Source organism: Streptopelia decaocto (assembly GCF_964273445.1).
Source record: "Streptopelia decaocto genome assembly, chromosome: 1".
Lineage (NCBI taxonomy): Eukaryota > Metazoa > Chordata > Aves > Columbiformes > Columbidae > Streptopelia > Streptopelia decaocto.
In genome coordinates this window covers 158,774,816-158,802,095 of record NC_138663.1, presented here as the reverse complement: position 1 = coordinate 158,802,095, position 27,280 = coordinate 158,774,816, and the positions used below count along the sequence as shown (strand labels likewise).

The 27,280-nt window shown below is 43.0% G+C and overlaps 1 protein-coding gene across 2 annotated transcripts; it reads right to left on the bottom strand.

Moving 5' to 3' along the window:
• Positions 1-11,301: 11,301 nt before the first annotated feature.
• TGDS (TDP-glucose 4,6-dehydratase) lies at positions 11,302-27,018 on the bottom strand. Of its 2 annotated transcripts, XM_082055859.1 has the most exons (12): positions 26,723-27,018; positions 25,545-25,611; positions 23,193-23,261; positions 20,574-20,664; positions 19,408-19,550; positions 17,875-17,973; positions 16,997-17,056; positions 15,861-15,904; positions 15,412-15,577; positions 14,798-14,856; positions 12,843-12,940; positions 11,302-12,446 (listed from the first exon to the last, which is right to left on the bottom strand). In XM_082055859.1, the coding sequence occupies exons 1-12, from the start codon at positions 26,797-26,799 to the stop codon at positions 12,346-12,348; spliced, it is 1,074 nt and encodes a 357-aa protein (XP_081911985.1). In that variant the 5' UTR covers positions 26,800-27,018; the 3' UTR covers positions 11,302-12,345. The 2 variants fall into 2 exon arrangements, with proteins under 2 accessions (XP_081911985.1, XP_081911986.1); XM_082055860.1 differs by lacking the exon at positions 19,408-19,550 and having other exon boundaries at positions 20,578-20,664.
• Positions 27,019-27,280: the final 262 nt, after the last annotated feature.

Sequence of the window (27,280 nt, the reverse complement as noted above, 5' to 3'; positions counted from 1 at the left end):
ACTCTTGTTTCAAGAAGACCTGGCACAAACAAATTCCCAAACTTGGAGAGGCGAGGAACCATGTTAATGCTGCACAACAAGGTGCATTCATGCCAGCCCACTGCATATTGACAAGCCGTGTCTGTCCCTCACTGCTGCTGCCTGCAGAAGGCACCTACCATGTCCATGTCATACTTGCTCCTAGGCCAGTGTACCTGTTGCCACCCAGCATCTGCTCTGGTGCAATCTTCAGCTGACCAGGTGTTTTTCCATGCAGAAGACCTAGGGAGCTGCTCAGCATCCACTGTAAAGCCCCACTCAATTGGCTCTGATTCGAATGGGAGAGTTAGTTAGTTTCTACTGTAGGTAGCTGTGTACTTCATAGAAGAGGTCAATAGGATGTCATGTTGCGCTGTCACTCATCATCTGGTTGAAGGATAATCTAACTGTTCATGACATCACTGGGACTTTGCAGGACTGATCTTGAATTAATTCATAGAATCATAGAATGTCTTGCATTGAAAGGGACCCACTAGAATCACAGAATCACAGAATATTAGGGATTGGAAGGGACCTCAAAAGATCATCTAGTCCAATCCCCCTGCTGGAGCAGGAACACTTAGATGATCATCAAGTACAACTACTGACCCAGCATGTGACAGCCCTGCAGTTCACACCATGTGTCTGAGGGCATTGTCCAGTCTCTTCTTGAACACTGTCAGGCTTGGGGCCATGACACCTCCGTGGGGAGCCTGTTCCAGTGCTCCACCACCCTCTGGGGGAACAACCTTTTCCTAACATCCTTTCAAAACAAGTCATTTTACATTCTGACTGTCTTTGAAGTCTTCTTGCTCATTTGACAAGACAAATACTTTGGAGCCACATCTCACTTTTGAGCTGCAGATCAAGTGGCTTTTGATCCAGCAAGTTGTGCGTAAGAAATCAAACTGAGGCCCTAGTCAATACACTTCATTAAGTGTAAAGGTGTCCTAAAGATGTCTGCTTTAGGACAGCAGCAATAGCTTCTTACTCTTACGCAAACCATAATGGGATCATAGCAATTTTTTAACATGAAAAGCTGCAATAGAGCTATGTAAATTCAGAGGAGCTGAATACTAAATATGGTGTCTCGTGTTTGAGTGGGTGGCCTCAGTATCTCTGGCTAGTTCTTGAAGACAAGCATTTACTACTCTAATATATGTCAAAGGTGACTAGGAGAGTTCCCAGCCTAGATTTCCATGAGTCAGCTGGCATGTGCCACGGAAAAGAGCACTGGTGAGTTATACCATAGGAAATCAGACGAAATCTCTGGCAATGCTATGGGCACGAAGCATCCCGGGACACATCCACACAGACTTCTGACCCAAAGCAGCTTGGCAAAGCTGCTGGAAACAAGCATGGCACAAAAGATCCTGGGCTCCTGGTGGACACCAAGGTGACAAGGAGCCAGCACGGTGGCCTTGGCCAAAGGCAGCAGTGAGTGGTACTCTAGGCTGCACAAGGCAAAGTATTGCCAGCAGCTGGAGGGAGGTGACCCTTCCCCTCTGCTCAGCACTGCTGAGGCCAGGCCTGAAGTGCTGTGCCCAGGTCTGGGCTCCCAGACCCACAGACACCACTGCGGTTACAGTAGGGTGCTGTGTTGACCTGGCACTGTCCTGGCAATGGTTCTGTGCCAACACAGAGTCTCACGGATGAGAGCCAAACTCCTGACCAATGGGACAACTTGGCACTGGGACATCCTTTGGCAGACTTCCACCAGCCATCTGGCCACTTTTTGCATCCAAAAAGTGTGTCCTACAGGAGGCTTCTCCTGGCCTCGTCAGGATGGGCCAGGTGAACTGCTGCTGTGGCTCCAGGTAGGCGCCCCCATGCACGGCTCGGAGACACCCCAGAACAAACAGACTCCACAGCAGCCAATTTTCTCATGCCTGACACTGTCTGATCTGCAGGGACAAGCCTGAGCCCATGCACCAGTGCATGTCCATCCCGGCATCATACAAGACACTGCTACAGCAGTGCGTGTGGGTGACCCTGGGCTGTGCAATGAGGAAGAGGGACCTCCTCCTCTTCAGGGACACCTTGGCCATCACCAAGCACCAGTAAGATTTGCAGAGCCCAGCTGCCTTTCCTCCCAAGCCCTGGCCCTGCCACCAGGGCAGGGATACGCCAGGAGCAGCCCCAGGCCGCCAGCACCCTGCTGCTGGATACACCCATGGCCGTGCCTGTGGCAGGGGGACTTGGGACGGCAGCCAGTGGGCTTAGACACCTCCAGGTCACTCCCTGCCACTCCTTTCCAGCAGACATGGCAGCGCCCCATGCCCACAGCTCTGCCTGGCCTTGGGCCAGCTGCAGGTGCTGGGCAGCGCCAAGGGGGCAGACGGTGATGCCGCTGAGGAAGAGGAAGGCAAACATGCCACCTCACTCGTCCTTGTCTGGCCCTGTGGCTCATGTGTCATCACTTTCCAGTGAGACTCACTGCCACGTCCCACAGCAGGGCTGGGCAGCACCTCTGTCTTGCCCCACAGGGCTTCGTCCTGCCTCTGTGGCCATCCCCACGGGGACAGCCAGGCTGTGCTGGCACCCAGCTCTGCTCGCAGGCAGGGGAGCAGCAGCATTCAGTCTGTCAGCTCTCTTTCTGCAGCTGCCAGGCAGTGAAGGAGCTTTGGCTCAGCACTCTCCTTGGGTAAGCCATGTGTGGCAGTGCAGCCTGGGGGAACTCATGCTCACAGCACAAGGGCTGTGATGCTCTAAGGCATCATAGCCCTACCACAGCTGTTGGCTGCTCTTGAGTGGGCAAAGCTGGTGGAGCACCTTCACGTAGCTGTGTCCAGACAACCCAGCCCTGCCCTCACCACTGCTGCTGCTCTCCCCTTGGATTCCGAGTGGTACTCAGCTGCTTCAGGGCAGCTTGGAAGTGCTTCCCGGGCTGGTAGGGGAGGGAAAAGGCTGCTTGGTTCTCACACAGCTCTTTCTTTGCCCCTTCCCCATGCACAGACCACCAGAAGGAGTGGAGGTAGACCAGGTCACCAATCTACCCTCCTTCAAGGCACTACTGAAGGAGCAGAGGGCCCGCAATGCTGTGAGTGTCCCTCCTGTTTCCGCTCTGTCCCCAGAGGCTGTTCCAGCCCAGCAGCAGCTGCATCACTTTTTACCTTCTTCTCTGATGCAGAGCAGCGGCCCCCACCCATCAGCCCCTCTGGCAGCAAAGCTGGAAGTGGCCAGTTGGCTGGTGAGTTTGGAGTAGACAAGCACAGGATGGCCCTTCCCTCCTCCTCTTGCAGACAGGCACTCATGCTGCACTGGGGCTGCCGCTGCCCTTCCCACACAGTACGTCTGTCCCCGTTATTCTGCAGCAGGATAGACCTGAGCCCCCAGGGTCCCTTGTTTCCAAATGACGCTTGTCACGTGCACCCAAGGGTGGGGGACAGTGATGAAAGGCTCCAGGAGCACTGGCCTAGTGCTTCTGCTCCATGTCTCTTTGCTCTCTTCTCCTTGGCAGAAAGTGGAAGCTGCAGCAGGAGGAGGTGGCTGCCCTGGAACTTTGTGTGGCCAGGGACCTCAACTGCTGCAAAGGCACTGGAGCCGTCGGGCTCTGCCCACACAGGGTTTCTCTTTGGCCAGCCCCTGACAGCTCTATGCAGCCAGGACGGCGCTGCACCCCAGCCCATCCAGGTAAGCAAGCCTGGCCAGGGCGTCCCCATCCCACTGGCTCCTCTACAGAGGCGGGGTCCCCATCAGAAACACCCTAGATGAGTCTTGGGGACAAAGCGTGCTCCTCTCCACAATCACCCAGCTCCAGCTACCCTCTGTCCTGCCCCAGGGAGACCTGCAGACTCATCCATGCTCACTCCTGCCCCTGAGGAAGGTTGGCCTGTCCCAGGGTCTGTTTCCAGCCCAGCAATGTCCTCCTTTCTCCTCTGCAGGACCTGCTGGCTCTGCTGCATGAGCAGGGCCCATCCACAGAGGGGATCTTCCGGCTGGCGGCCAGCGAGCGTGCCTCCCGTGAGATCAGGGAGGCCCTGGACTGTGGAGCAGAGGCCCACCTCGCCAGCCAGCTGGTGCACCTCCTGGCCATCATCCTGAAGGTAAGCCCTGCTGACCTGGAGTCCGGCAGCTCCCGGCTCTGGCTCTGCTGATGGGCACCTGCCAGAGCAGGAGCCCAAACCCAGGAGCTGCTCGGCACCCAGCGTGCTGGGGATGCTGGCTGTGCTCCCAGCAGCAGTGCTCACAGCCTCACATGCAGCCCTTGCCATTGCAGGATTTCCTCCACAATATCCCCTCCAAAGTCCTCCATGCAGAGCTCTACCAGCAGTGGATGGATGCCCTGCAAAAGACCAGCAGGCAGGAGAGGCTGGCAAGGCTGAAAGAGTAAGTGTGGCCAGCAGCCTGGCTGCTGCGCAAGGACTGGCACAGCCCGCTGCTTGCCTGCAAAGCCACAGCCTTCCTGAACATACTGTGTTTTCGGCCACCCAGCTCTTGCTGCTGCTGCGGGCTCAGCATTTTGGGGGCAAAATGGCACAGAAAAGCACTTCTCTCCTTGGAGCACTGTCTGCAGGCATTGGGGGTGGCTCCACAAAGGGACTCTGGCCAGAAGGTCAGGCAGGGAGGAAGGTGGCCATATCTCAGCCAAGGTAGTCCCTGTGCTGTAGAGCCGGCTTGGCCAAGAAGCCTTCCCTGGGGTTGGCCTGGCTTACATCAGCATGGGACACCTGTCTTGACAACACCTACTTCATCTATTAATGGTGGGTTCCTGTTCCCGCAGGGTGGCCACCAAGATACCCAAGCCCAACCTCCTCCTCCTCTAGACCTTGCTCAGCCTGCTCCAGAACATCAGCAGGAATGCCACCATCAGCAAGATGACAGCCAGCAGCCTGGCCATCTGTGTGGGGCCAAACCTCCTCAGCCCACCCGAGGAGGACACGCTGGCCCTGGACATCTTGATGCAGGTGACAGGGAAGGTACACTGTGTTTCCCAGCCCGCTGCAGCCTTCCAGGCCCACGCCAGCTTTGCTCTTCAGAGCTTCCTGGCTGCCTCCTCTCTTCAGAGGAGGAACTGCTGCCGTGGGTCCAGGTAGGCACCCCTATGCACGGCTCGGAGACACCCCAGAACAACTGGACCCCACAGCAGCCGATTTTCTCATGCCCGACTCCGTCTGATCTGCAGGGTGCAGTCCATTTTGGCATCAGGCAAGCCACTGCACCTAATTCATTCCCAAAGCGCTGTTAAAGTCTTTGATGAAGAATTAAAAGTTTTTTGGCAATGAAAGTGTTTATTTCTAATATCACATGCACAAAAGTACAGATGAGAATTCTCCACTTCAACATTTCCTTCTGTCCCTGAATACTCAAGTATGCAGTCTCAACATTCTTTCAAAAGCTTAAAAAATCTTTGGGAAAATAGTAATGTAAGCAGTTATACTCCTCCCTCACCTGCCCTCTTAGTAGGGGTCTAAGTTCTGTTTGTACTAATAGGATATGCATCAGTATTGAAAGCTCCTTGTATCGGACAAGCATTTCAACAGCAATGCTTGGTGTGATTAAGAAAAAGAACCAGTGATATCTTTTCATGAAAAGATAAAAGATGCTGAAGAGAAGTAAGGAGCTGATTTACTGCTGGGTTCTGCACTGGTGACATCAAAACTGAAAGACCCTTTCTGTGTGTTGTTCTGGTGTGAGTATATGAAAATGTTACAAAAAAGTAACTGAAAGCAGGAGCCCTCCCTAAAATTATGCGTTGGAAAAATCCAAGTGTTTTTTCCCAACTTAAAAGTAAAGAAAGGATCAGGGGGAAAGATATAAATGGTAAAGACTAGATTACACTAATTAGCACAGTTTCTGGCCTTTAAGCTATTTCTTTAGCCTTTCTGTGAACCAGAAGTAGTTTCAGCTATCTGTTGACAGCAGAGGAATAATGAGGTCCAGCAATTTTGACATCTGCTCCAGATTTTGGCAAGAAGCAATCTCTAATTCTTCTGTCTCTGCCTCCATCCCCGTGCTCCTGAGAGCCTGTCTCCTACCCTCCCACGCCATCCCGCTCCTCTCTGCAGTTTCGCTTTCTTTTCTAGCCTATTTCCATCTACAGCCAGTGGCAGGCGAAGAGCAGAGAAGGGATTGGGAATGAAGCTTTTTGCTTTCAGTTCTTCCATCATAAATAGAAAGTTTAAACTTAGAAGAGCTAAAAAGTGAAACCGGGAGGTGAACCTTCCCAGATGCTGCATTTCCAGCTGCCGGGGAGGACGGCGGGCACACGCAGTGTTGGGGCGGCGTGAGCTGCACAGCATTTCCATGATTTTGTGGTTGCCTTTTCAGCGTGTCCTCCTCTCTTCTGCAGCACAAAGCACTGGACAAGCACTGGACAAGAGAACAGGGAGGCTCGACAGCTCATTCCCCTTCACCTCCTTCACAACCACCTCTGCACGTTTTCTTCATGTGCACGCCACGCACACAAAATGCAGGCTCAGCAAAGGCTGCAGCTTCACCAGGCTGCTATAAATTGGCGTTGTATGTAGCAAGCTCCACAGAGCGGTACCTGCGCGGCCACACTATCGCCTGGCAAGCGTCAACACGCACGCTTAACAGAGGTAAAATGGCATTTTCTCCCTGAATCTCGCCGGTGGAAATGCCCCCTCTGCTTTTAATAATATAAATTAATAAACAAATGTAACAAAGATAACTTAAAAAAAAAAAAAATACAGAGTGAGGAAGACAACAGGAAATTTCAGGCCCAAGCGCCAAACGATTCGGCTGAGGCCGCCACTGCTGCTACCAGCACCCCACTAACGGTCATGACTGACACGTACGACGTGCCACGAACGCTGAAAAATGACGTGTCGTGAGCGCCACGTCACTGCCAGCTCCACCCAGCAGCTGCGTGGCCGCGGCCCCCGCAGCGGCGCCGGGACGCGGGTTTGGCCGCGGCCGGAGGCCCCGGGGCGGTAGCGGCCCCAGCCGGGCGCCACCTCTCGGTAAGGAAAAGGGAAGCGCCCTGCCGAAACCCGGGATCGAACCAGGGACCTTTAGATCTTCAGTCTAACGCTCTCCCAACTGAGCTATTTCGGCTGCTGATTTCAGGCCTTCCGAGTGATATTACTAATGCCTTCCTCCCACCAGTTAACTGGCTACTATTTTTGTGGTATTTTATGCAGATATTGTTACGACATTGCCAGATGCTATGAACACGACAAACGAATTCATGACAGGCCTTTACAAATAAAATTACACCTCAAGGTAAAGACAAATACAGTAATAACACAAAACCATACATAGACATGCATGAACAACACATAACCTACATGCATTTAGTGTCAGAATGAAAGTGTTTTGGCTGTGGCTCCCTGGATTATTTGGGGAGGGATAATAGGAACCACAATATTCTATGGAATTCAAGACCATTAAATTGGCAGTATTTTTGTTCCAGCTTATTTCAAAGTCTGACAAATTCCGTACAGGACTGACGTACCACAAATAATTAAGAGAATGGGCATCTCCATCCTCATTTTTCTATGGTCTTGCTCAGAGTTGCACATTTCGCAGGGGAATGTTGTGTCTATATAAATCACAAAGCCTGGCTAAGCACCATTATAAGAAAAGATATTTTATTTTCACATTGTTGGCTAGACATTTATTTCAACAGACAACTATTACCACACTCCTGTGACTACAGGTCACAGGTAGAGGATGCACACAAGTGCACACACTAGCACATGTGGCACTGCCGCCAGACACTCGTGTCTCAAGATTATACATCCCATGGCTCTAGAAAAAGCCACCTCTGAGAGCATCCCCTATTCATGCTCCCTGCACACTGTGTGGGGAGAAATGGTGCTTTACACAACTGTCCCCAGCTACTCCCTCCTGTTAGCCAAAACAAGTCAAACAAACCTCTGTCTTCCACAGTAATAGAGAAGTGTAACAAACCCCTCCTTTTTTGAGTGTGGAAGAAGCAGCCTTTTGCCAAACTAGCCCTATGAATATCTGGTGACACAGATCCTGTATTTCCTTTCATTTTCAGAGTATATTTTTCCTCAAGTTGTCCCACTTCTGTGAGCAACCACTTCTTGAGGAGCTGCAAATTGCTGACCAGGCATGAGATGTATTTCCAGAAGCTGAAATGCTGAGGACCAGGCCAGCAGTTACTTAGTGACTGAAACCAAAAACTCGTTAACAAAAAACTTCATTATACTAAAGAAGTGTGCTAAAAATATACTGATACAAAAATCTCACATTCTCATGATTTTCCAATGATTGTTTTGCTGACAAATGATGAGTATGATCACTTAACGAGTATGTCTCCTACTGAGGCAGCTAACATCATCCTGTGATCTTTGGTGCCGATAAACTCCAAATGTGCGATGACATGCATAGAAGTCAAAACACTAATGACTTTAGAGTTTTCTTACATTACCACAAAAATCAGTACTGACAGGTTATTCTGATTTTTATTATTTTTAGAAACTTTTGTTTTGCCAGGTGAAATGGAAATGGCAACAGAAATAAAAACTAAAGGTAGTGCAAAGGAAAATTAAGCAAAAACAAAAGGACAATTCAGTCTCAGATACAGTATATTTAATAAAACACCCTTTTTTTTCTCTCTAGTAATTTTTTTTTTTGTATGAAAGATCCTCTTACAAAAAATAGAAACATATTAGCATGCCATGGCTATTTGAAAAATGTAAGAATACAGTTTTAGCGAAAGGGAGCATTTCAAGTCCAACCAAAGTTATCCACAACTGTGTCCAAGTGGGAAACCAAATTTGTGCTATTTTCTACCCCTTCAGAATAGGGATTGGAGAGGGGGGGGGGGGGAGGGGGGAATCAAAACAAAACAAACAAACAAAAAAACACACACCAAAAAAACCCCAATCAAAACACCACAAAACACACAACACCAAACAACACTTTTTTTTTCTCCCATAGCACCCTCCTGTATCTAGTAAAGGACAGGATGGAAAGTAAAGCTGTTTTGTAGGCATATGTTTTATATTACAACAATGCAAAACAGCCTCAACAACAGCTGCCACCCCTTACCGCCAAGCAGCACGCAAATCTAAGCGAGAAGTTGCCCAGGTCAGGCCAGAGAAAGCGAGGATGATCACCACCACACCAACTGGAATCAGTGCAGACATAAAGGTTCCACCAGCCACAACTTGCAGGGTGGGTGGACTGTGGGCAGCTCGGCCTCAGCTGCCCACTTCACCATCTCCCAAATTCATTCACATGCTCCCAGCAAGGGCTGTGAGCTTGGTGCACCAAGATAACAGGGCAGCACTGTTAGTTTTCCCCAATGCACAAGGGATTGCAGGAGCTGCTTCCTGAAGATCTGATTCAACCCACAACAGTAACCCCCCAAAACAGACAGCAGGCAGACAGCTGTCCCCAAACCATTTCCCAAGTGGGAGCTTCTCATCAGTGATGGAACCTGGCTCAAAGCCCTCCTTTGGGCTCCTTCTCCTTTGGGAAGCTTCAGCAATTTAAGTAATATACACATTTACTCCATTTATTTTCTTTTTGGTCCAACCTCAATTTGTTCTGTGACACAAACCTTGAGAACAAGGGACTGAAAGATCGCTGTGTTGGCAGTATTTTACATCAATACCTTTGCCTTCTGCAGAAATGTCTTCATGCCTCCCACGTGAAAACCGCGAGATATAAAACCTGAAAGCTTTACACTTCTCCACACTAACAGTTCACTAGTTGACCCCTTTGTCCTTTTCTTCCTACAGAAGCCAGAAGGTTAATGGCAAAATGAGCTGTTTCCTTTAACAGTAAAAAGACTTTTCCCTGCAAAAGGAACGCTCCTACCAGAACACTCACCTGCTAAGGCAACCTGATCTAGAGCATCAAAGCAGCTCAAAGCAGAAGCCTCCTAGATTAAATTAAATATATATATATATATTAATGCGTATATATATCTATTTATATAGATATAAATAAAAGCAGGAGCACTGAGCCAAAAACCTCAAATGTTTTGAAGGATTAAATTTAAAAAAAACATTTAAACTAGAACAGCTTCCACTAAAAATAGATTCTTCTGAAAAATCCACTCCAAGTAATATCATTTGGACAGTCACATAAATGTCAGAGCTTGCATCTTCAGCAGCTAAACATTCAAAATCAATTTCAAAAGAGCTATTCAATAAACCAATCACACACTACCGCTTTGTTCTGTGTGTTTCCAATCTGATAACACTATTGCAATTAATTTCTAATGTTTCAAAAACACTGTACCTATTTTGTAAGATTAAAAATAATTTACTAAATTATAATCTATAATCTCTATTCCTAAAAATAAAGGCACATCACATTACTGGTACTCCAGCATAAACAGATGTGAAAAAGACACACTGTCATGCAGCTCACATGGAGCAGCTGCCACAGTAAGCATAAATACAGCTCAAATACATCTTTGCAGTAGTTCAGCTATTTCTGGTATTGACTTCTGTACAATACAAAACAGTAAGATGAATAAGTAATTTGCCACATGTTCTGAAACAGCTGTATCTCAATATAAAAATTTAGAAAAATATTTGAATTTTACCAGCAATGTGTATTTGACACTGACACTGAAGTGATTCATTGGTAGAAGCTCAAGTATTTGGTAAGCCAAGGGTTCTAATAGACTAGTATGTATTGAGCCCTGTCACTCCTGACCTTCCCAAATGGAAGTTTTGGCTACCAAACCAAGTATCAGAAACCCCAAAAATGCAAGTGCAATGCAATCCTAGTATACTATTATTATCCCACTTTGTCACAGAAAACTCACCTTCAACAACACATTCCTAAACTTTAGAGCACACACTCATCACTAAGGTAAGCCTAGAAGCTCACTTCTCAGCCTTCAAGAAGACCATTTCCAATCAAGAGTGGCATCTTACCAACGGCATTGTGGCAGACACAAGAGGTGTAATGAAGCTGTGAGCATTGTGTGCCCAAAGGCACCACTACCTGTAGGCTGTCTGGGTTACTACTGAAACTCTAGCAGGGCCAAAGCTAAGGTGAACACCCATGCTCCATCCTTCCTGCAGTTTGGGTGAGGAGGAAAGGACTTCTGCACCTACTTGTGTTTGAGAGTTAACTCCCCATTTCTGAGAGACTTGAGAAGCTGCAGCAATTTTTAAGTCCACTGTAGCATCCCAGCCCTGTGCTGTTGCAGCTCTACCAAGGGAAAATAGAAGGGACTGCACCAGGTACAGAAGCTCAAGTGATAAAACCCAAGAAGAGCTTTCCCTTCTACATCTGCCATCTCAAAAATCAAAAAAGTGAAGATAGTCTATCCCAAAAAAATTAACAAATAATAAAAAACCCCACACCATCTACTTTTTCAACATGTTTACTTAACAGAAACCAGTTACACTGTAACTTTTATTATTAAATCCACTTCAAAAAAGGTTCATTGACATTTCTAGACTTGAAGTTTGCTTCCAAACTTCACATTAAAATTCAAATATTGTTTCATCTTTAAAATGTTTATCACAAAAAATAAACAACAACAAAACTGTGAAACACTGCACTGAATATGGTGTGCCAACCCACAATTCACAGAAGCGTTAAAACTTCTTGTCCATAACTTTATAGCACAGGAAATAACATCAGTGGAATGTGTTACAGTATTTCAAGTTTGCTACTATTAGTTAAGAAAGGAAAGTTAATATGTAAGAAACAGTAATACAGTAAAAAGATGACATCTAGAACAGAGCAAAGTTTAAGAAAATACTTCTGGAAACCTCAGCTGCTACTTCTTGACACTTTTCTCCCCTACTGCCTTTAAAAGAGGGTATTTAAAATTACAGAACAGATAACAGTTTAATCAGTCATCTACAGAAGGTAATAGTGCACCAATGGAGAAAAGGAATGAGCCATATGGGTGCCATACCTAGCTTTTATCAACTGATTTATACTCTCCAGAAAATATAGCAGTTATCCGCTTGATTAAAAATAAAATGCAACTCTTTATAGTGACAAAAATAATGTATTAGACTGTAAAAACAGATTAATACAGATAAACGATACCAGAACTAAAACAAATGTAATTGAAAGTCCAAAAGGCTGTAATCTCAATTAATTATTCTAAATTAATAAGGCAGATTTGACAGTTACACTAATTTATGGCATTATAAATATTCTTCATCCTGTACAGTTCTTTAAAAATCAATACATAGTGAGAACATAGTATTGCACCAAATGCTGAAATTAACAGGTTGAACTTATAAAGTGCTGAAACCCCTCCAAAGTTGTGCCACGCTGTAGTTTCATATTCGTCATAGTTCATGTATCTTGAACACATCAAGAGTTCCATGTGGCCACTTGGAGGCTTTGAAGAAAAAGACTGTATGAGGTAGAATAAACTCCTTCAAGTTCTCCATCACCCTACAGGTTGCTGAGCTGTGTGCATGGCTCTGTCACAGGGAAGGGCTCCAAAGCTTTCTCGGAGTTTTTCCAGTTGTGAAAGTTTTCTTTGTACCATTCAACTAGTATGAAGAGAACATTGATGAGTCAAGTTGACCAGAGATAGAGGGAAATTCAAACATTTCATAGATATAATAAGACTAACAGCATGCTGATAATTCATTACACAAAATGTTAATCTATAGTATTAAGAAAAATCAAGTTTAGATTTTAGAAATTCTTCATGCAAAACTTATTCTAGCATTAAAAAGTAACTGATTCTAGTACCTAACGCCACTTTATCATGATGAATCTTTTTTTATCACGTAAACTCACTACTTAAATAGCATACAATTTTAAGTAAAATTGAAGTGTTAAAGTAATTCTCTTGAGCTTTTCATTAACTAACTTATATATCCATTTTCCCTCCCCCCCCCCCCCCATCACTTCTAAATCAGTGTAAAAGGCATCAATCCTACTTGTTTTCTTTATTCCTTCTTTCCAAGGCACTTTAGGTCTCCATCCTAAGTTGTGCATTTTTTCTGAACTCATTGGGTATCTCAGGTCATTTGTAGGTCTGATGAAATATAAAATGCACATGGGAAAACAGTTTTATTAGACCTTCTCATGAATTGGAGCTGCAGTACCTCATATTGCCTTCAAAACAACATCAGGTATGCTTTAGATTTTGAAAACTCCTGTCAACATGAACAGATTCTATTGCCTTCAAAAAATACACAGCAGTTGAGCGCAGCTACAACAATATAATTCAGTTTGTACAGTTAGCTACATGGAAGTGACTAGAATAAATATTAATTAATCTCTTATTGGCACAAAAATGAATGCAAAACCCAAATCACTGCCAAAGCAATTGTTCAAATCAGTGGATTTGCAACTCTTTAGACAGTCCCTATGCAAGCCAGTGTTTTTCAACATCAGCATTCACATTTTGCATCCTGAAAGCCCACAAATTTTAATATACTTCAAATCTGAAATATGGACTTTCAAAGCACTGTCATTACACTGTTTCATTAGCTACACAAACTTAGTAATGCTGAGAATGTAGAATCCGAGGCAGCAAGTTTCAACAGAGAAAAAGATTTCCTATATTGAAGCATGGCACAAATTTTCAGTTCCACAATCTGGCAGTTAGGTAGCAGAGTCTAGCCTTCCTGCATTACTGGCACTAGCATACTCAATAGTTAAGCTACATATGCAGACACAAACCAGCTACTCTTCACCATTATTAAAACATGCTAATGTCAAGCAGAAGCAGAACTAATTTTTCCATGGCAAGTAACCCCCATGACCTTTAAATCACTCATTACAGAATTAAATAATCGTTAGTTAAGTATCTTAAGAATCTTTTATAAGTCCTCAACATTCTTTGAAACATGTATTCCTAAGTGGTTAGTTTTCCCAAGCTCATTTATGTTTAAACATAAGCAGAGAGGGCCCAAAACACAAGAAGAAACATCTCTATCTGAAATACACTAAGACATACTGAACAATCACATTATGTGAGCCAAAGGCAATTTGTTCAAAGTCCTGTGATACACTCAGATAGGATTATGAAGAACACTTCCTTTTAAAAACAAAAATTAGTATAAAGACACTTCAGTTGCCATGATAACAATCCAAATGCGAACAGAAAGTGAGAATTCTAAAGGCCATAATAATACTTAACTGCTATCAGCAGATACGTCATTTCTAATCACTCTAGAGAAAAAGAGTGATATCTAAAGTAAGCAGAGACTCTTGCTGCAGGAAAGAAATGGAGATAAAAGAACGGAGCCAAACCAAGCCTGAAATTAAGGACAGAAACACACAGGAAAGGCATATTTATAAAATCTACCCATTTTTGCCACTTCCCTAACATTTCCTTTTGGCAAAGCAATTTCAGCTTAAGATAGGAACCTAAAATTAACTACACTCCTCAGATGTGTATTTCTGCCTGTGGAATGAAGCATGTCTAAGTCTGAACTAGTCACATTAACGTCAAAATACTAAAGCTAAATGAGAGGCAATGGGGTTCATCTCACCCAAGTGGTGTTGAATATAAAGTACTAAAACTATCCAAACTAACCTTAAGAAAATATTCAGCCACTGTGTAAAACCTGCCCTATTCCCAGAGCAGACTACAGCAGTGAGAAGTTTGAAGAAAATTTGGAGACAGACAGATTAGCATTACACATTCCCCCTCAAGACATATACTCTGACCTAATGATCCCAAGTAATAAATGGAAATTCTGTAGAAATCAGATATCAAAAAAAAACAAACAAATGAAAAACTTAAGACAGCAGAACAGCTCTTCCTCCATCAAAGGTTTTCCCTCCTGCAGAGCAGAAACACTTTCACAAAAAAAATACTTGGCAAGAGACGCATACACCTTCAGAATAAAGCTGTCCTGCATGTGTTTGGCTATTTTCTTACCTGTCTTTGACATAATCCATCCAATGCTCCATTTCAGATTCCGAACTGGTCTTCTTTATCTGTCAAGACAAAACAAAATTCACACCCACACATCTTACACTGTCTTTACATACATTTATAAAATAGAATTTTTAACAATATTTAAGTCCAGTTAAAAAAAATGAAACACAAACACAAAAACCACAAACAGAAGTGGTCTTTCGTCTAAACTGAGTTTTCAAACTACTGAAATTATCAAAACTATCTAGAACAATTTCAATACCTCTCTTTCATCTGTTCATTGCCTAACCAGTCATAATTGTTAGATTTTAATAGTACCACATTCTTAGACCAAAACTGAAGCAGTCAGCATGAAAAAGAAACAAAAAAAAATACCAAATGGCATTTAATCATTATGCCAGTTACATCCCAGTCAGGATAACTGATGCAACAGTGCAACACAGGACAGACTGTAATGCACACTGACACACTACAGCTACCACAGAAAGGGCAGCACATCCTTCTGCTCCAACTACCTGCTAAGATTGGCTCTCCCAAAGCTACAAAAGATTTATAGTAGAATTGTTCACACGTGCAATGGCTGGTAAAAAAAAGCATCGTAACTGTCTACTCACTAAATGGATTAACTCCTTAGCAAGCTGGACAATGGACATCTCAAAGTTAGTTCCAATGTTATAAATTTCACCTGGCTTCCCCTCCTTCAGGACAGTAAGGAATGCTTCTACCACATCAGTTGCATAAAGGAAATTCCTTCTTTGAAGTCCAGAACCATGAATGCAGCTTAAAACCAGGAAAAGGCAGAAATTTTTGTTAATCCTTAAATAGAAGCATTCAATTTATTAGACTGTGTTTTAAGCAGTTTTGCTGTTAGCCATTACCTGAAGGTATCTTAAGTAACTGACAAGCAAACAATCTTTTACCTTTTTCAAGGAAATCCTATTGTTAAAATAAGCAATTCATAACTTAGTTATGAAATTATCATTTTACAAGCCATAACATGTATTTATAACTGTAATTGCAGTTTTATAGCACAAATATCACAGAAAAAATTCAAATTACATACCATTTTCTGTTCTGTTGCAACAAAGATATAAACTTTGGAATAACCTAAATAATTGAACCAAAAAAAAAAAAAGATTACTCCACTATTTTAGAAGTTGTTATTCTGCAAAGAACTGGATTCACCAGTAAGTATTATTAAGTATTTTAATAAGACCCTTTAAATACTTGTAAGCTTTCTTTAGTCTAATCAAAGAATACATCAAACCTAGAAACTGCAAGGATGTGGGTGGGTTTTTTTTTTTAAAGTAGATGCCTCTTGTGTTGTGAAGCTTATCTTTCTTGTCAATCATTACAAATCAGTTGTTACAAAGGTAATAGTTTTTTTTTAATAAAAGAAAATGGTTCTGTTACTTTTTCACACACAGAGGTGCACTGGAGTTTAATTAGGGATGCCAATTGCAAACAGTTTAGAACATGGTTTAAACATCCAGCAAGTTGCAGTAGATCTATAGTTAAGGAGTCACTAGAATAGTTAAATTTGGAAGAGAGCCAAAAGATAATTTCAAGATAAGTAAACAAGGATCAAGTGACAGCCACTAGCTTGCAGCATAAAGACTTACAATATTATCTTCAGCTACAAGCTTAGATCCACCCATAATGTCCTAGAAACTTCAGAACAGCTGGCCCCACTATTAAAGTTTTTAAACTGAAACCATTAGAAAGCTATTCCAATTATTTTAATTTTGTTAACTTACTACTAGGTTGGAACATCTATTTCTATATCAGACACATTGCTCTTCTGCAATTTACTTTTTGAAATGTTTACCGTAGTTATTAAACATTCCTAATTACAGCAGAAGACATGAGCATTAACATAGGTGAACCCTGCCATACATAAGGCAGTTAAATATCCTTTGAAAAATAGAAAAATTACAAACTTAAGTTGTTGTAGTAAAATTCCCATAAATAAGCTCTAACTGATGCTTCACTAATAATCAAAAAACCTGTGTTTCTTGTATTGATGGTAAGCCATGTTAGCGTGAAATCAAAATATATAATCACAGGTAAGCAGGCACTAATATACTTGCAAGACAGTGCTTTTTTCAAAAGTCAGTCCATTCTTAAGAGAAAGTAACATCACTGCAACCCTGAATTATGGTATGCTAAAGGTCAGAGTAAAGCACAGATTTAACTTACTTTTTCTGGATACTGGTGTGGCCCATAAACATTACTGCTCCGTGTGATAACAACTGGGAACTTAAGAGCATTAAACAAGCATGTTATTACAGAAGAAAATATATACCAGTAAAAATTTGTAGGCTTCCTGATGATCAATAAGTAATAAACTGACACACTCACACAGTGCTTATGCAAAAATCTTAGAAACATTAATAAAGCTATCCATACTTCTGTAAAATAGGCAAGGGCCTCCAGCCTTCTCAGTCTGATAGTAGTACAAGTGGCAAATATTCGTCATCTCTCAATATTGCTATGGAACCACCACAGGACATTACATACATCTATCTGGTTGATTGAAGACTGCCTTACTATTCCTTATTCCAAGATAATGTTTCACAGTAATTAACATCTTATTCAAATCAACTTTCTGTCAAAAAGAACTTTGCAGAAGGACATGTCAAGAACAAGGACTAAAGTATTCAAAATTTTATATATTTTGCTTAAACAAACCAGAACAATAGTTTTTTTCTTTCTTTTGATTTTACTATAAATCTAGTCTTAATACAATTTGACTTTTGCATATTAGACTTCCTTCAAGCTTAGCAGTGTTTTTTTTAATTTGCTAATGTTGTTTTTGACTCTTATATCAAAGAACACTTTTAGACATTATGGTTCAGATTTTCAAAAAAAAATAAAAACATTTGACTCCTCCCCACTGACTTGCAGTATATCTCCACCAATAATGGTGGACATCTCTGACACACCCAAACTACAAGACTAGCAATCACAAAATAAATGGCACCGTGTGGACTAGTGCTGATTTCTTTTTTTTTAATACTCTTAATACAGATATTTAAATAGGGGCTTCAGAGTTTCTGAAGCTTGCATCAACTTACTTGGTACCTTTCCCAGTAAGACTGAACAAAACATTCTGCAGCTGCTTTAGAGGAAGCATAGGGATTTGTTGGACGTTTTGGTGAGGATTCATCAAATTCCTAAAATGAAAAGAGAAATTTACATGACCTAATTTCTATTGCCCAGATAAGTTGTAAGAGTTACAAAAGCTGCAGTTGCAACTGAAACAAAAATCCCTAAATATTCAAGCACACCAGTCTGAGAAAGTCTGTTTATCAAACACAGACAGCCAGAATACCAGCAGTAATATTTTTATACTTCTAGCAAAGTACTTAACAGTAGCAGGTACTTAGATTTTTATCTTGCAAAATAAACAGTGTTGCCACAGGGAGGTTCAATTATTTTCAGGCTCATATTGCCATTGCACCACAGCTAGCAAAATGACCTTTCAATCCTAAATAAAAGGGGTCCTTTCTCCCTTTTCCATAAACGTTATTTCTATAAGAAAAGTAGAAATTCAACCCGAAGTCCTCCAAAGCAAGGCTTCAACACTTCTGACCTACTCTAGAACAGGCAGCTCCATGGCTATCCTGCCACTATCTACTTCTTGCTTGAATAAAAACAAAATACAAAATAATGTGTCAAAGAAAGAAGGGATTCTGCACTGCATGAGTTGCACTTCATAACAATCGCCTTAACACGATTAAAAGACTCATTGTTCTTGTCTGACCTTTGCTTCTGAAATGAATTGACACAGACTTAATTTCTGACCTTCCTCTCCCCCCCAAAAAAAACTCTGTTCAAGAACTTTTACTATGATTCACAAAGAGAAGAAAATACAAACAAAATGCAAGTGGTCTTTTCAAGGCCCAGAGACAGAAAAAGTTCACGTGAATTTGCCTCATGCAAGACACTGCAACAATAAGAAAGTGTACATGACTTTTAGAAAATACGATAATAGTTTCATGGATTATGGCACTGAGCTAAATTACATTTCCTCAATTCAGGTCAGACATAAATCGGCAAGAACCAAAAAGATTTCCATAGAACAAGAAACATCTGAATGTTTCTTCCAGTAATACAGAAACTATATCCTGTTGGAATTCTCAGTACCTACAGTTCTGTTAGTATTTTTGCTGAAGTATAAAACCAGTTCCCTGTCAGTCAACTTCATAGTCAAGGCAGAGTGGGGGAAAAAAAAAAAACCCACACAAAGAAAAAAAAAGAACAAGAACAACATACTGTGTGCATTACTAGAGTCTCATGAATGCTATAAGTCAAAATTTGTATAATATATTATTTGATACTATCTCTGAGGAATATTCACATGTCATGAATGACCCAAATCTCACTGCTGGAGGCAACATACGTTCCATATAAAACATGCTAAAAAATTCAAGACAATTTTGATATTTATCTCTCTAGAAACAACCAGTGCTTGTTTACAAGTTCCAGTATTGTCAGAAATAGCTCAAAAGTCATATTTAGGAAGGCCAAGGAAAGTTAGGTTCATTTTGTTCTCATTATTGAAAGCACGTAAAGCTAGAAAAACCACCATGGACTTTCAAACTCACCCCATCAGTGCTGCCTCCATATACTTCATCTGTACTGACATAGACAAACTTCTCTACATTGGCTTCATGTGCAGCAGCAACTAGTACATTAGTGCCATAAACATTCACATAGGTAAATTCCAGGGCACGCCAAAATGAGAGATCTATGTTAAAAAATCCAGACAATTCTGATTAAATTTAGGCAAGATGTGGCTTCCTATTGAACTATAATACCAGAGGCCGCAATATAGGCGGGGACTTCATGGCTAGTTCTTTGATTGTCAGATATCAAAGTCACTATAAATGAGGATACTTTCTACACTTGAAAACAAAATCCTTGCACCCAATGAGAGGGTGAAATAGAGTGAAAGTTTGTTGGCTAACAATAGTTCCATTTGAAATAGCATTACCTAACTAAGTGGCAGCATAACCACTTCCCCTCTCCACTAGGAAGGGCCACGCTCAGTAAGAAAAGCATCATTTGAAGACAGTTTTAAGATGGAGAAATATATGCCTATTATTGTTAATTAACTGGCACCTGTTTTAATTCTTAGAATGTCCCACTGGCCTAAGGACTTTGTGCATATTAAATCTGACAATTTTGAGAAGTTTTTTTTCCTGGAGAATTCTTTGAGGATATCTTCTCATGATGAAAGGAATACGGTAGGGATAGTTCTCTTTAACAGTGTTCATGAAGAGCAGTAGTCTGAAATCAGGACTTAAATGTAATTCATTGTCTGTTTCTAGAATCCAGGCAGGATTCTGAAAGGAGCTATGCTGAATCCTTCAGCTTCCACACTATGTTTTTTTCCTGCAAGTTTTGTGCCAACAAAGTAAAAACTTAAGACTATGTACCAATCCTCTTTCCATTGTCTTCACTACTTCACCAGTACACTGTCAGTTGCATGTGTGTCTAGATGGAATTTAAAAATGTAATGTACCAAAAAAAAAAAAAAAAAAGTGGGGGGGAGGGCATTACTATTTATGTACAATCAAAACAGACATCAGATGAAGCACTTTTTAAATTAAGGCTGTGAACCCTTTTAAGTTAAAGATGCCACCAGATCTTGAATCACATAGTTCGTAGAGACAAACTGTCTCCTTGTTTTATATGAAGGGAAAAAAAATATATATTTCAAACAAATATAGTAACGGCAAATAATATCAAAACATGTAGCAGTGCTCACCTACATGTGTTTGGGCTGCAAAATGAAGAACTATATCTATTTTCTCAGTTTCAAAGAGCTGTTTTATAAAATCAGGGTCACAAATATCTCCCTAGACAGAAAAAAAAAATCGTTAAATTATTTTTGACAGAAAATAGTAAGCTTTCATTTGTACAAAGCATCACAGAACAAACCATTACAAAGGAAGCACAGGATAGAAAAAGCACTACCAACTGAGTTTTGGACAATTTATTGATGCCATGTCTAAAACAACACCAGATATAAAGTTCACATATTTTGAGCAACAGCCTCAACAAAACTTATTTCAGGATTTATTATGACTATTTAGCATTAGAAACAGCATCGCCCCCAAAATATACACAGCAGAAGTAGAGTGTGTAGCTTAAACGCTGAGGTTGAAATGAGAAGTTCCCCCAGCGACTAAGAGAGTTGCTGGAGTCTGGCAAGCGGACAGTGACACCTAGTGGCATCACAAACGGTGGATTTGCCACTTCCGTCAAAACGGACTGCTGGATGTCTTCCAGGGATTTGGGGTTTTGTTGTTTGTTCTGATAGTTTTATTTTTTTAAATTGATATATTTAGAAAAGAGACAGGCATCGACACACAACACATTCTTCCAGAATCAACCGCAGCTTTTAAAGGTAAATGCAAGCTGAGAAGCAGCTTTTCATATTTATCTGTTGGCTCAACTTAAGAGAGTACCAGAGAAGAAGCGGTGCCTTCGGGGAGAAGACTTCTGTATTTTTCAATAGCAAGGCAACTAATTAAAAATAGTTCAAATGCACCTACGTTTTAAGCAGTTCTCAACAATTCTGAACAACAGCCTCAAAGTAGTACTATATGTCAGAAATGGAAGATGGGCTGAATTTCCTGTTTCTCATGCCTGAACAGAACTGAAACACTCCAGTAAATACTTCACTTATACATTATTTTAAACTAATTGGTTACAATTATTGACTTTTTTTTTTTAACAAACTCAAACTCTATACATCTATGCTGAACAACAAGAGAAACTGTGATAAAACTGTATCTTTCCTCCAGTCCCTTACACAAATTTTCTAAACCTTTACTTCTCTACCTTCCAAAATCGGCTTCTTTTCTACAGCATCGCTACAGTGTTTACCCTTCCTGCTCTCTCCTAATGCCAGTAATAGTGTTACAATTCTAATTACAGGGCTTGATCATTTTTTCCAGTGTATTTTTTCCTATCAGTGTCAACTGTTTGGCTGCATACAAGCTACATATAGGCTCTGATCAACATTTCTTAAAAAAAAACACACACAAACCCTGAAAAGTTGGAATGTATTACACGGGTGTAAATTTTGTAGGGAACATATGCCAGCTTTATTCCAGATGCAGTATAGCTACATTGCTTGTCACTATCCCCCGCTTCAGATAGGAATCTAGGTGTTTACAGGGTGCCTTTTAGAACTCCGTGTTAATATATATCCAGATAATGAGGCTTTTCTACAGCATTCATACACTTTATATCACATACTAGAAACCATCAAAAACATTAGGAAAAACAATGAAAAAGACAGTTTGGGCATGCTGAAATTGCACACATGTGCTTAGTAAACATCCCCTTTCCCCTCATGCAACTTTTAGCCCAACAGCTCAGAGACAATCACTTACTGAAATAGAGAGCCGGTTTCACAAAAATGTGAACAGCCATGGGAGTCAAACAGGTGAGGACCAGTCCAATTCCAACCTTGCCTGAATCCATGAGATATGTTTAACTTACATCCATGTGACAAAGTTGCCCCAAAGTTCCTATTTCAGAAAATTAAACTATATGCATTTCTCTGATGTCCTGCAACCTCGAGCAGCCCAGCTAGACAAAGTCCAGCATCAGTACTGACTTTCATTGAGGGAAGGAACCTTAGCATACAAACCCTGCAGTCAGAATGTTTATCTGAACAATAATTCTAAATCCACCTCCTGTCTTAAGATAAAACTGTGGAAACAGTAAACTGATTTAATTGGCCAAATTTTAAAAAGAAAAGTCATACATTAAATGTTCCAACAAGACCCTGTTCCAAAACAACTATGAACTACACAGCATCGACAGCAAAAATGTACCCTGATATCTAGTGCTAACAGAACAGGAAAAAGTGTGTTGCGCACCACAGAATATGACAAGTGAAAGTGTTTGAAAGTGCAAAATCTAAGATAGCATCAGAGAAGCACAAAGGAGCCCAATCTGAGTCTGTCTTGCCCATACCACCTACCAAAAGTGAATCAATCATCCCTACGACCACTCATCTCTATAACTAGGCTTTTAACAATTATCTACCTTTATTATACAATCAAATATATCAACTTTCAAAAGACTACTTCATGTAAGTGACAGAACATACTGCCTACTTTCAGTCTTCTATGAGTGAAATATGAAGACAAGCAGACAAAATAAATGCTGTTATATCCATCTGATTGTCACACACATGTTACATACACTGACCCATTCTTGACAATGAATTAATAGAAGTAATTTCAGCTTTATGGTAAATGAAAGCAGTGGCTTCTAGTTTGGGGAACTCTAAAGACCACATTACCTCAATATGAAGGCATAGAAATCAGCAAAAACTCAAGTTTCTTAAAAGAGAAAGCTTTATCACCTGGATAAACTTGTAGTTTTCCTTCTCAGAGACAGTTTCAAGATTCTTCAAGCTTGCACAGTAGTCGAGCTAAAGAGAAATACCAACACAGTATCACAGTATGTTTGGGATTGGAAGGGACCTCAAAAGATCATCTAGTCCAATCCCCCTGCTGGAGCAGGAACACCTAGGTGAGGTCGCACAGGAACATGTCCAGGCGGGTTTTGAATGTCTCCAGAGAAGGAGACTCCACAACTTCCCTGGGCAGCCTGTTCCAGTGCTCTGTCACCCTCACTGAGAAGAAGTTTCTTCTCAAATTTAAGTGGAACCTCTTGTGTTCCAGCTTGATCCCATTACCCCTTGTCCTACCATTGTTTGCCACCGAGAAGAGCCTGGCTCCATCCCCATGGCACTCACCCTTTATATATTTATAAACATTAATAAGGTCCCCCCTTAGTCTCCTCTTCTCCAAACTAAAGAGACCCAGCTCCCTCAGCCTTTCTTCATAAGGGAGGTGCTCCACTCCCTTAATCATCTTCGTTGCCCTACGCTGGACCCTCTCCAGCAGTTCCCTGTCCTTCTTGAACTGAGGGGCCCAGAACTGGACACAATATTCCAGATGTGGTCTCACCAGGGTGGAGTAGAGGGGAAGGAGGACCTCTCTCGATCTACTAACCACCCCCCTTCTAATACACCCCAGGATGCCATTGGCCTTCCTGGCCACAAGGGCACAGTGCTGGCTCATGGTCATCCTGTTGTCCACCAGGCCCCCCAGGTCCCTTTCCCCTACACTGCTCTCTAATATGTAATCTCCCAAACTATACTGGAACCTGGGGTTGTTCCTGCCCAGATGCAGGACTCTACACTTGCCCTTGTTAAATTTCATTAGGTTATTCCCCGCCCAACTCTCCAGCCTGTCCAGGTCCCGCTGGATGGCAGCACAGCCCTCCGGCGTGTCAGCCACTCCTCCCAGCTTAGTGTCATCAGCAAACTTGCTGATAGTACACTCAATTCCCTCGTCCAAGTCGTTAATGAATATATTGAATAATATTGGCCCCAGCACTGACCCCTGGGGCACTCCACTAGATACTGGCCTCCAACTAGACTCCGCACCATTGACTACCACTCTATGGCTTCTCTCCCTAAGCCAGTTTGCAACCCACCTCACTACTCTATTGTCTAGACCACACCTCCTCAACTTAGCTGTGAGGATGCTGTGGGAGACTGTGTCAAAGACTTTACTGAAGCCAAGGTAGACCACATCCACCGCTCTGCCATCATCCATCCACCTTGTTACATTCTCATAAAAGGCTATGAGGTTGGTCAAGCATGACCTACCCTTGGTAAAGCCATGCTGACTGCCCCTAATAACCCTCTTATCCTTGATATGCCTTGAGATGGCACCAAGGACAAGCTGTTCCATTACTTTCCCAGGGACAGAGGTGAGGCTGACCGGTCTATAATTACCCGGGTCCTCCTTCTTGCCCTTTTTGAAGACTGGAGTGACATTTGCTTTCCTCCAATCCTCGGGCACCTCTCCCGTTTCCCAAGACTTGGCAAAGATGATGGAGAGCGGTCCAGCAATGACTTCAGCCAGCTCCCTCAGCACCCGCGGATGCATCCCATCTGGACCCATGGATTTATGAATGTCCAGACTATTTAATTGCACCCTAACCCAGTCCTCATCGACTAAAGCAAACTCCTCCATTGACCTGGCTTCATCCAGGGTCTCAGGGGTACAGGGCTCCCCAGGACAGCCTCCGGCAGAGTAGACAGAGACAAAGAAGGCATTCAGGAATTCTGCCTTCTCTGTATCTTCTACCACCAGGGCACCCACCCCATTCATCAGTGGGCCTACATTGCCTCTGGTATTAGTTTTATCTGCTGTGTATTTGAAAAAGTTCTTTTTGCTGTCCTTGACCCCTCTCGCCAGCTGTAATTCTAAGGAGGCCTTGGCTATCCTAGCTGCCTTCCTACATCCTCTAACAGTATATAAATAAGATAACTCAGATACAACCTAAAAACTGGAAAGTTTAAGAACAAAGCAATAACTTATTTCAAAATAAAAACTATTTTGCAAGAATACATGATAAAGCTTTAAAAACACAAAACTAATATATCTTAACTGCAAAAGTTCTTAAATGGAAGTTTAGAACTTCAAAAGCTTCCTTTTTTTTTCAAATATTTATTTGTAGTGTGCACAGGACTATAAGCATTAACAGTAGTTGACTTTTTTTTGCATAGGAACAAATGGATAGTCAAGCAAAAATTTAATAAAAAACAATAATCCATATAAATTTCAAAATTCTACAAATTGCATCAAAAATAGTTTAAAATAGTTTTCCATATGAAAAAAGAAAGCAAGCTACTTACCTTATCCAGGTTTATAATCAAATAGTTTGGGTACTTTTTCACAAGAGAGACAACTACATGTGAAGCACTACAGGACAAAAGAAAAACATATTTTACAATTACATAGTTAGCTTTAAGGCAGCAAAGAGATGACAAATTACAACTAAGTTTAGCAATATCAAAAGGCTTTGTGGGAAGAGGAGGCTGTACTCAAGATAAGAGAAATTCACAGATATATTTTAAAACACATCACCATCATTCTGTTGATAATGCCCATAACCGCATACTATTAAGAACCTAAAAAATCAGATTAAAAGTTCATGCCATAACAAAAGAAAGCAGCACTGCTTACAGCCACCCAAAAAAAAAAAAAAAAAACAAACCCACACACACCCAAACTCTAAACACACCCCAAACTGTTATATGATACATCCAGTTGCTGTTCCAAATTACTTTTATATTTTTAAGTTTATACATTAGGTATTAGGGAGAAATAAACAGTCTACTCTCCTAACTCACAATACTGACTCTCAAACATTCAACTCTCCAACACTGCTGCTAGGTGTAAGAAGAGACTGACAGCCCGAGTGCCAGGTGGCATTTCTCTTTGCTACAGTTTTGAGTACAAGAAGCTCACTCTGAGAGGTCAGGTTTTGCTGGGCTTATTCACATCTCCAGCCCTCCAAGCTGAGGGTACACACAGAAATCCAGTCCTCTCACAGCTTCAACCCCCAAGCACGCTGACGAGCTTAAGATAGACCTGAACTTTCTTAAGAGCCCACAGCTGTGGGGAGTGGAGATAACAAACAGCTGTCGGCTCAAAGCACAGTCACCCCCCACCCCGGCTGAGGCTCAGCACCGACCCCCGCCATCAGCGCTGCGAGGTCCCCGCACCCAGCACCGTCTCGCCGGCCCCGCGCGGAGGGCAGCCAGGCAGCGGCCCAGCTCGCTCCCCAGCGCTTACCGCCGCAAACTCCGACACACGGAAGAGCCCCAGGCAGCCTCCAAAGAGAACCCGAGCCTGAAAAACGGCTGCGCCCACCGTGGCCTCCACGAAGGCGGCCCGAGCCAGCGGCGCCACTGAACCGCCCCAGGACAGGACCCAGAGCTGCGGCACCCCTCCCGCCCCGGCCTGACAGCCCCCGCATCCCCAAGGAGGAGGCCTACGGCCTCGGCCTGACCCAGTAGCCGCCACTCACATGAACCCCGCGCCGCCTGTCACCAGCAGCCGCTTCTCGAACACGGGCAACCCCACCGCACCCGCCGCCTCCGACATCGCCCGCGCTTTACGGCGACGGCCCTCACGCCTCAGCTGCCGTGCGCCGCGACCTCACGAAACCGCATGCGCAACAGGGCGCGGAAGCTGTAGTTCCCCGGCAGGTTTCTCGGGCAGGGCGGCGGTCACTGCAAGAGCTGGCGTGGAAGGAAGAAGGGATGGAGAAAGAAAAAAAAGAAACCCTTCTCCACATTCCCGAACAACGGAGCTAGCTGCCTCTGAGGCGAGCAGCAACTCCGGCTATGTCGTGCACAAAACCCAACTCTCCGCCTACAACGGTGACTCGTCTCCCTTTACGACGCTGGAGGGGGGGGGGGGTGTGTGTCTCAATTTACGGCCGAACCCAGCAACGGACACGTCGCAGCTGTAGAAGCGCAGACCCGCAGGGCACAGTGGCAGGGGAGGGGCCGGCCGCGTCTGCCCCGCCCCCAGGGTGGGGCACGCTCCCTCGCGCGCGGCTCCCATTGGTTCTCCTTCTCCC